General features: G+C 41.5%; 2 protein-coding genes across 5 annotated transcripts; both read right to left on the bottom strand.

Moving 5' to 3' along the window:
- Window position 1: 1 nt before the first annotated feature.
- Window positions 2–4267, bottom strand: LOC149398943 (CRM-domain containing factor CFM3, chloroplastic/mitochondrial-like). The gene is made up of 9 exons (XM_089613353.1): window positions 2854–4267; window positions 2166–2580; window positions 1939–2069; window positions 1506–1856; window positions 1265–1421; window positions 890–1182; window positions 743–806; window positions 548–630; window positions 2–470 (listed from the first exon to the last, which is right to left on the bottom strand). The coding sequence occupies exons 1-9, from the start codon at window positions 4240–4242 to the stop codon at window positions 393–395; spliced, it is 2961 nt and encodes a 986-aa protein (XP_089469479.1). The 5' UTR covers window positions 4243–4267; the 3' UTR covers window positions 2–392.
- Window positions 4268–5671: 1404 nt separating this feature from the next.
- LOC149398942 (Exostosin family protein) lies at window positions 5672–8667 on the bottom strand. 4 transcript variants are annotated; one of them, XM_089613421.1, is made up of 9 exons: window positions 8533–8662; window positions 8374–8464; window positions 8230–8288; window positions 7254–8166; window positions 6841–6956; window positions 6635–6773; window positions 6422–6532; window positions 6280–6348; window positions 5672–6197 (listed from the first exon to the last, which is right to left on the bottom strand). In XM_089613421.1, the coding sequence occupies exons 4-9, from the start codon at window positions 8130–8132 to the stop codon at window positions 6072–6074; spliced, it is 1440 nt and encodes a 479-aa protein (XP_089469547.1). In that variant the 5' UTR covers window positions 8133–8166; window positions 8230–8288; window positions 8374–8464; window positions 8533–8662; the 3' UTR covers window positions 5672–6071. The 4 variants fall into 4 exon arrangements, with proteins under 4 accessions (XP_089469547.1, XP_089469545.1, XP_089469548.1 ...); XM_089613419.1 differs by having other exon boundaries at window positions 7254–8156; XM_089613422.1 differs by lacking the exon at window positions 8374–8464 and having other exon boundaries at window positions 8533–8667.
- Between the last annotated feature and the right edge of the window lie 1142 nt (window positions 8668–9809).

Below are 9809 nucleotides of genomic sequence, written 5' to 3'. Positions count from 1 at the left end.
ATATAACATTTTGATTGCGCCAACGTGTGTACAGATATATATGTTCATCGTTTCTATACACTGTCTGGTTTTTTTTTACACAGAAGTGCGAAGAAACTTGAATTTATCAAATTAGGGATGATAATCAAAGGAATAAATTATATTTGTAACACAGCCTAATTTTGTTGCTCATCATTTAATTTTCTATAATAAGTTAAATAAGGTGAAAGCTTTATGGGGTATTATTTTTTACAAATTTTCTCACACAACTCGTCAAGAACTTTGGAAATGCTCTTTTTGAAACTTGAAATATTTACCACTGAAGCTATGTCCTTGGTGGCCTTTCAAGCGTGGATTAACAATAATCACTGAGCTGACCTCAAAACAGCGACAATTTCTCCGGTGGCAGTTTCTTAATCTTCAAAATAGTCTTCTTCATGATCATCGCTATCAGAGTCGTGTAATTCGAGATACGAGTCTTCCTCGTCAACCTGAAGACAGATCAAATAAAACAATGATTCAGGGGTGTCTTTATCTGCTACGAAAGAGAATGTTGTTCATAGAAAGCTTTTACCTCATCATCTTCGGATGAAAACGAATATTCTTCTTCTTCTTCCACTGAGAACGTAACATTCCCATCGTCAACGGTCTCTACGTTTCCCGATTCCTTTTCGTCCTGATTCAATCATACAATTATCAAATCTATTCAATTTACTTGAGGCCGAAGCAACAAAAAAATGTTCGAATGTGTAAATCATTGTGCCCACCAATTCCAACTTAAGCAACTCGATCCTCTCTTTCAAGTCAGAGATGTGACGCCGTAATGCCTGAAAAAACCAACAGAAACATATGAAATTTTAAAATTGATTTTCTAAGAAAAATAAAGGTGACTTGTTTAACAAGGCAAAACCTCGCGGCGCTGGACTTCTTTAGACCGAGCCAAAGCCTGCCTTTTCGTCAGCAAAGTCGGTGGTCGGAGCTTATCAGGCATCCGATAGTTCTTCCCTCGGTACAACACGATCGCAAAGCCTTTCATAACTTCGTCCACCGAAACCAAAACTCCTCCGCTTTCAGCTTCGAGACGAACCGCGACATGCTTTACGTGCTCGAGATGCTTCGCTTTCATTATCACTTTCACCAACTCTCGGTGTTTCCAATGCAAGTGAATGTTCTCTATCGTACCTCCGTAAAACCCTCGCTTTCCTGAGAGATCCCCCAAGGGAAAAAAAAAATCACCAAACTGTCGTTGTATTTCATGCAAAAACCCGATAATTTAAAACCTCACCGAGAAGCAGGAACGGTTTCATGCTCAAACCCATCTTCCGAAACAAAACTCTCTCCTCTTCCGTCAAGATTTCCAAGTCGTCCGGGAGATCTGACAGCTTCAAATCCTTCTGCACCTTCGCCAGCGCTTTCTCGGCTCTAGTGAGATTTCCTTTACCCTAAAAAAAAAAGGTTGTTGCATTTATTTTAAAAAATAAATCCATTTTTTTAACCATTTCATCATAAATATTGTCGGCACTCACAAGCACGAGATTCTTCTCGAGATGTTTGATAATGGCCTTCAATCTCGAGACGGACGAGTCTTTGACCATCTTCTCGAAGTCTTTGCTGGTCGGTCGGCCTCCCCAGCGAGCGGTGGCGGCTTTGGTCTCCGCGAGAGTTCCGGCCACAAATTGCTCGGCCGAAGCTTTCGATTTGTGTTCGAAGAAGGCCGAGGCGGTTTGTCGGACTCGCTCTTCCTCGTCTTGCATGAGATCTCTCATCTTTCTTCTCTCCTCCAAAGCCTCCGTGACAGAGGTCGGAACAAAGTCGTTTCCTCTGTAAAACACGATATATTCCTTGTTCCTAGAAACCAATGTACCTCCTGTCAACCTCTGTAACATAACAAGAATAGTAAGATTTTAAAAATAAAATAATTTAGAAAAAAAACTTGTTCATGATTCAGATTTCCGTCACCTTGAGGTCCTCTGCCATGATCTCGTTGCGCGTGTTCTCTACTCCGCGTTTGATTGCGATCTTCGCGATCGCACTCTTTTCCCAAAGCTTCACCATAGCTTGAGCAAGGCCTTGAAGCTCTCGGTTCCGACCTATTCACAAAACAGCGTTGCGTGAAACTAGTTTACTCGGAGAACATGGAAAAAAAAAAAGAAGCACAAAGTGCCTGCCTTGAATTCAATACTTACCCAGAGCGAAATGAGGTGGCATAGTTCTGGCGGTTCTACGGAATATGGTCATCTCTTCGTTGCGAACGCAGTGTCTGACACCGTGAGCGAGGACTCGCAAAGGAGTCTTGTAGCCTGAAACCACAGGCGCGAGAGCGTCCGCGTCCACCGGCAATGGAGGCCGCCCCGACCAGTCAGCGAACCGCGGCCCCAAATCCTCCAACATCTCGTTCATCTCGTTCAACCGCTTGACTTCTTTGTCGGATAGACCGTTGAGATGCTCTGCGCGGATCGGAGTTTTACCCGATTCTTGCGCGTTCTCGTCGTGGGTTTTGGAATTGGTGTATGACTGTACGCACGGAAGCTTGTACGCCATTCCTCTATACAAGACCAACAAACTTCCCGATCTGTATATAACCACGCCTCCGGTTTTACTCTGAGAGAAAGACAGAGTGTTACAAAAATGGCAAAGCTCGGATAAAGAAGTTAAAGGGAAATATGAATGCAATTAAGTGCGATTAGTCTCTCTCTCTCTCTCTCTCTCTCTCTCTCTATATATATATATATATATTAAACTCTCTATATCTCCTAGAGCCCCAAGTCTATAATTCCTCGAACAGTGATTATCTCGATACAATTCAGGGCAGTAAAACTACTAAGCTTTAATGAATGGATCACAAACTTTACCACGAAGTGAAATTGAACGAACCTCCAAGATCATGTGAGTCCTTCTCATGTTGAGGGAGAGAGGCTCTTCGAACTTGAGCTTCACGACCTCGTCCAGTTCCCATCTGTCTCGGATCGTGTCGACCAAAGCCTGGGTTATTCCCCGAGCCCCGACTTTGATGCGATTCGGCATCCTCTGAGAAACGTTCCTCAGCCTCCTCAGCTCGTGCTCCGGCAGATTCGTCTCCGCCGCCGCTGTGTTACTCCTCTTCCACTTCTGTCTCGCCTTTTCCCCCGATTCCAACTCATGACCAGAATTCTCAAAGATATCATCTTTGGTGTACCTGTTTTGGGTTTCACTCAAAGAAACTCCCTTTTTGCCGGTTTCAATATTTCTCTCCTCCAGTGATTCCGAATCCGATTCTGATTCTAACTCGTCCTCATCGAAATCCTCTGAATCATAACCAGAACTCTCCAAAATACCAGCTTTCGAGTACCCATTTCGGGTTTCACTCAAAGTATTGGCCTTTACGTCGGTTCTGATCGTTGTCTCCTCCTCTGATTCCGATCCCCACACATTCTCATCCTCTGAATCGTAATCAGAACTCTCCAAAACACCATCTTGGGCATACCCGCTTCCGGTTCCGCTCAAAGAAACTTTCCTTTCTCTGGTTTCAATCTTTCTTTCATCATCTGATTCCGATTCCCACACATTCTCATTGATTTCGTCTGAATCGTAACCAGAGCTCTCCAAATTTCCACCATTCAGGGTTTCACTCAAAGAAACAACCTTTCTGCCAGTTTCGATCTTTCTCACTTCCTCTCTAGAAGAACTAATCCCCGCTTGAGTCCCACTGCTTTTTCTCGAATCAGATTCTCTATCAACAACACGAACGGAGATCTTCGGATCAATTATACCCGCATTTCCTTTGGTTTTAGGTTTTGTATCGATTTGGGGTTTATCAGAGGGTTTACCAATCACACCACTTCCGTGAGCCCAAGGAGCTGAAGAAGAAGCCACACGGCTCGTAAACCGCGAACTCACTGAGCCACTCGATACCGGAGATTTCGCTTCGATCCTCGTCGCCGGTGATTTCTCTTGTCCAATTTCCGGCGGTTCTTCTTGCCACGGAAAAGTCTCTCTCTGAGACCCAGCCTTGACAGACCACTTCTCCTGAATTTGGTCGAGGAAGCTCGGTTTTGGCTTTCTCTTCTTCCTTTGAACCGCTTCGACTCGTCGAGGTTGCTGTGGTTGACGGTCGGTGTCGGGGTCGGCGAGTCCCTGAGAGCAACGGACTCTGAATCCGCCGAGAGGCTTCGCAGCGTAAGAGAAGTGAGGCTTTGGTCGGAGAAAGACGAGAGAGAACGATGAGTGAGACGGCGAAGAAGAGAGAGAAGTGGAGTGTGGATTCAGTGACAGCGATAACGCCATGGAAATGGAAATCAAAAGTAGTTTGTTTGTTGTCGGATTATCAGACAGAGACCGGTTTTGTTCGTTGGATAGCAATCGATCACTGCCTATTTAATTGGGCCGATATAGTAAGAAGGAAGTCAAGCCCAGTCTTGTTTTCGTAAAGATGAACAAGCTTGGGGTTGTTGTAAAATTCAAAAGGGGCAAATGTAAAAAAAATGTCATTGAAGTTGTTAATTCCTAAAATATCTCATACTTTTTTAATTTCATACGGTTTTCCACTTATTTTAATATTAAACCGTAAACAAGGAAAAAAAAAAGGCTAAATAAAACTGTAATAAAAAATAAAATGCTGTAAAAAACATATACTTACGAAATAAAGAAATAAACTAAATATCTCGGGAATTAAATTGAAAAGAATACTAATTTCCACAACTAACATATAACTCAATTTTATTAAAACGCTCACACACACACACACACACAAATACATATACAAAACTTGTTTTTTATAATGATGAAAAATATTTTGCCACAATTGAAGGAAAACTAAAGAAAAAAAAAATCAATTAAAATTGGATTTTAACTAAAAAGGGAGGGTGAAAAACAGAGAAGGTTAAAATTCGCACAGAAATTGGATTTGTTGAGCTATTTGATTCAGATGACTCTTCACCTTTGTATGATTTAATATAGTAAAAGTGTATTGGTTTAGTCTAAGGTACGAGTATCACTTAAGAACATAGAGAGGAGGCATGAGGTCAAGATTTTTGCCTCGTGATTGTTAGGGTTCGAGACTTAGCCCCTCGTGACATAAGCTTATATGCATTTGAGATTTAGCACATCATCGTGGAGATATTTTCACGATGTAATCACGTTGATCAAGATATACTCTATGATATGAATATCAGAGAATATACATTTGAGCCGACCAAAGGTATCCGAGATTTTTGAACACTTGAGGGTATGTACTTATTAATGGAAGACATTCCTCGATCGAATGAGACGCTATAAGAGATATGCCATCGTCCTTGTTGAGACTTGAGATTACAACATAATATGCATTTGTTTTATGAATTTTGCCTTTTGTATAATCGCTGAAACTTGGAATGCACCCGAGAGCCAATTTAAGTGAACTAAAAATTTCTATCACCATCATAAAAAAATTATATGAATAAATTTCATTTTAGCCATAATCAAATTTATGATGAAACATAAATAGAATATTACCATATACTTGACTATATTTTATCTAATCAATATCGATATTCATGTCTAATTTCTTGATGAAAATTTATGTTCATCAGCGCTATTAAAGTATGCGTGTATTTGTTGAAACTAAGTGGGTCTCATTATACAATATCGATATTCAATACCACATCATACATTATGAGTTGCTTTTCAGTGTTAGCTTTACAAAATTAACAGCTAAGAGAGATAGAGATCACATATATCATCATTTCTGGGTATAGAATCCATTCAAGGGGACAAAGTATTTTCACGTGCTACAACCAATCAATTGAACTGGATAGAGGCTACTACAAATCGAAGTTTCAGTTTCAATTCCGTGCTAATGCTCTCATCATTTCAAAACAAGCCATTTGAAAAAAAAAATTGAAAAAGTTTCACCTCACAGAAAAGCTGAAAAGGCTAAACGACCACACGACGAAGGACCAAGCAGGCAGAGAAAGAAAGAGTAGAGCTTTACCTGTATATTTGTACAACCTGCTCGCTGAAAGAAATCAATTCTCAGATCTCTGACGTGTCAAAAGCCAAATGAGTAAACTAAACTCAAAAAGCCTGGCTCTTTTCTCCGTTTGTGATTCCCAAAAGAAGAGATTCCATCTTCATCTTCATCCTCGGAGCTGAGTTTGATTTGAGGAGCGCCTGCAATCGCAGCTGCAAATGCTTCTGGAATCTTTGACAACGCGCTGCGATCTCCGAGTCTGAAGCTTTATATTCACCAACTTCCCACCAATCTGTTGAATTCTTGTCTTGTATCAAACCCCAAAAAAACTACTATTTGACCTGTCTTAATAACATCAAAATGCATTGCTGTACCATTCTCCAAGTCAAGTCTTCCGGACCCAACGGTTGAGCTGGACTTGAGTACACGAAATGCCTCGAGTACTGCAACGCATCACATCACTCTCCTCTTATATTTTTCCATTCACATTCTTTTAAACAAACACTCTCTTCTTACCTTGCCAATATTCTTCCGCATTGCCCTGATTTCGTCTCCACTTATTCGTCTCAGGAAGTTTATAAGCCAACCAGGTTCCACTGCATCGCTCGACGACACAAATATAGCAATCTACACACACACACACACACACACAATTACCGAGGAGTTGTAAAGCAAAGATGAGTGTGTGTGAGGGTAAGGAAAAAAAAAAAAAAAAAAGGAAGGACATACCTTCCTATAATCTATGATTCCTTCGAAAGGAAGCTCCAATTCATCACTGACTATCACCGGAATACATCCGCTCACAATCGCATCAAACAGTCTGGCCGACGAGGGCGTGTCCCCAGCCGGGCTCAAGCAAAACACTGACCTGTCAACCATAATATCAATATCACTCCTTTTTTAAGAGCGTGTAACATCGAAGAAGCAAGTTTTACTTTCTCATCCCAGTCTGTGCCGCCAGTCGCCCCGCCTCTCCCGCCGACCCCTCTTCTATTCTCACACCCTCGATCCCGCTCAGCTCTCTCACCAGCTTCTCTCTTATTTTCCCACCCTGCCAAAAAACAACATCACATATGTATAAATAGGGTCCATTAGGAAAATAGCCAACTTAAACGTTTGATAAATCTTACGTAAATAGCCATTTTCATGTATTTACAGACGCAGATCTTAGATAAATAGCAACCTCCATATATTAGGCCACGTCACGTCATTATTTACGGCTATTTACCTAAGATTTACCAAATGTCGGCTATTTAGCAATGTCAAACGTTTAAGTTGGTTATTTTCCTAATTTTCTGATATAAATACTTGTCACGTAAGCAAAGGCAAAAACAGGCGAAGCACTCACGGCGTTTCTTTTAAGCCTTCCGCGGAAGAAGAGCAGCGTCGTCCTCGCGGACTCGGTGGCGGCCATGCATTGGGCGTCGCAGAGGTCCACGTTGGCAACGTAAGGAAGAACGACATCCTTCTCGAGGAAGACCTGGCCCGGCTTGTACCAGTTTCCGGTGGAGTCCAAATCGGGGAGAAGCCAAATGGCGTTCTTCATGAAGCGGCGAACGGTCTTGAAGGACCAAGGATGGTGAACCGCGAGAATGTGGTCTCTCCCTTGGCTTCTCTTCCACGGAGCCTGACCCGTCACCCATTCCAGAGCCTCCCTGTAGAGGGCTTTGCAGGGCGGCTTTTCCATGAGGAAGAACGGGATGGTCGTGAAGAAAGGGATGTAGAACAAATCGGCCTCCTCGGGTCGCTCCACTCTCACCACCGACGGAGATCGCTGACGTGGCGCCGCCATCAGGTCCGCCCAGAGCCAGTAGTCGACGGAGTGCTGTTGGACGAGGCGGTGCACGGGTGACCCGTTTGAGGTCAGGTTCGAGGTGTCTCTGTAAGTGTCTCGGAACAGTGACAGAAGGTCGTACGTGAACTTGGACGGCATGTCGTACACGAACACCCTCACCGCCGGGGAGTGAGGCTCCGCGTTAAGCCTCCGCGCCTCTGCGGAGGAGATTAGGCCGTCGAGATCATCGTCTGAGACGGACGAGTGGCGATACGGAGGTGGGTGCGAGAGAAGGAATCGGTCCAGAGACGCTAAGAAGCTCGTCTCCGGTTTCTGAGCACGGTGGTGGAGATCGAAGTTTCGGGAAGTGGTGACGATGTAGACGAAGAAGAGAACGAATGGGACCGAAAACAGGACAGCTCGAGATTTGGGTCTGCTGTACTTCCCGGCCATCACCGTCGTTGCGATTACACAATTCTAATCATAACTTCAATAATGTCAGTCAACGAAATCAATAGCTAAAAGAAGAGCATAAGAGTTTGAACATTACCTGGCGGTGACGATGAGAACTTTTTGCTTTCCTGATTTGTATCGTTTGTGGCTATTAACCTTTGAACCAGAACAGAGAAAGAGAATATCAGTACCAGAGAATCAAATTGAGAAGTTATATATACTCATACGGTATATGATGAACCTTCGTGCAAGCAAAGCAAGTTACAACCAAACAGAGGTTTAGTAGCAAAGTTTTCCTGAACAGCGTTCATGTTCATTGGATCGAGAGAGCCCTAAGAAAATGGGACTAAGCATCACATAAATAATCTTCGAAACTCAGAAACACTAAACTAAGACATACCTGGTCCGAGCCCCGTGAAATTGATCGGCGAATCTTCTAGCATTCGAATCGCCAATTCGATTCATTCAAGAACAAAGATACGAGAGAGAGAGAGAGAGAGAGAGGTTCCGATACCCGTTAACCCGTTTTGAAGGGATATAAACTGGCCCGTTTAAGGCCGGGTTAGCGGGTCTCGGCTGATATTATTAAACTTTACAAAAGAATGATATCAATTGTAGTAAAAAGATCAATTGGGCCGATAAGGAGAGTTCAATTTCAGGCCCGTCTTTAAAAGATCATTGGGGTTCGGTTGTAGTAAAATTAGGATGGGATATTACAAAAATAACATTTTTCTTAAGGTAATTGCCAAAAGTAGGACTAAATTTAGGCCCATTTCCAATTTCATACTTTTTCCAAAAATTTACCAAACTAAGACTAGTAAAAAAAAAATTTCTTTTACCGGGAAAAAGAAAAAAAAAAGAGATTTTATTGGGGTAATTAGTATGAGGGTATAATAGGTAGAATTTTGTTATCTCTCATTTGACTTTTTTTTACTAGTCCTAGTTTGGTAAATTTTTTAAAATAGTAGGAAATTAAAAATGGTCCTTAATTTAGTCCTACATAATGAAATGTCCCTTTTTCTTAAGTGTAATATTCCGCGTTTTATCAAATATTAAACAGTATTTTCCTTTAAAATTAAATTTTTTTATATTAAATAAAGTTAAATAGAATCCAAAATAGTAATAAAAGTTTAAAAATTATACTTATAAGAATCTCAACAGATAACAATTTATTAAATGAATAATTTTAAAAAAAAATTATGAAAAGGAAAAAAAAATTGAATCTAAAATGGATTTGACTAAAACGAGGCGGTGAAATTAATATCTACTCAGGCAAGAATATGTCTATGGTGTGTGATGATCAAAGCCTGATAAACAAGGGACAATTTGTTGAGCTTTTTATTTATTTATTATTAGGCCGGTTAGGTATCTAGTCAAAATTAGCCACCTCTTTTAAAATTTTAGTCCAACTATCACTTAAATTAGATAATTAGCGCAATCCACTATCAAACAATATTATATTCCTATCTTACCCCTCATCAAATACACACCAAAATTTTCGCCTCCGACTCCGAATCCTTCAATCCTCGAATATTGCCTCCGAACTCTCCGTCGATTTCGAATCCTTCAATCCTCCGATATTGCCTCTGACTCTTTTTCTGCCACCAATTTTCTGATTTCGCCACTTCCGAAGCCGACGAAGACGTATCCGTTCTCAGACTTGGAAAAAATGGTAAG

This window comes from Urtica dioica, chromosome 4, assembly GCF_054948205.1.
Source record: "Urtica dioica subsp. dioica isolate 48M chromosome 4, U.dioica_male_clone48M_v1_H2, whole genome shotgun sequence".
Lineage (NCBI taxonomy): Eukaryota > Viridiplantae > Streptophyta > Magnoliopsida > Rosales > Urticaceae > Urtica > Urtica dioica.
Note: the sequence above shows the minus strand (reverse complement) of the source record. Positions and strands in the feature narration are given on the sequence as shown.

Coding starts and splice junctions, on each gene's coding strand:
- LOC149398943 (XM_089613353.1), bottom strand. CDS start 4,242: ATGGCGTTATCGCTGTCACTGAATCCACACTCCACTTCTCTCTCTTCT. Junction 2,070..2,165: donor GCCACCTCATTTCGCTCTGG/GTAAGTATTGAA, acceptor TTTTGTGAATAG/GTCGGAACCGAGAGCTTCAA. Junction 1,422..1,505: donor TCGAGAAGAATCTCGTGCTT/GTGAGTGCCGAC, acceptor TTTTTTTTTTAG/GGTAAAGGAAATCTCACTAG.
- LOC149398942 (XM_089613422.1), bottom strand. CDS start 8,132: ATGGCCGGGAAGTACAGCAGACCCAAATCTCGAGCTGTCCTGTTTTCG. Junction 6,957..7,253: donor GAAGGCTTAAAAGAAACGCC/GTGAGTGCTTCG, acceptor GTTTTTTGGCAG/GGTGGGAAAATAAGAGAGAA. Junction 6,774..6,840: donor GCACAGACTGGGATGAGAAA/GTAAAACTTGCT, acceptor TATGGTTGACAG/GTCAGTGTTTTGCTTGAGCC.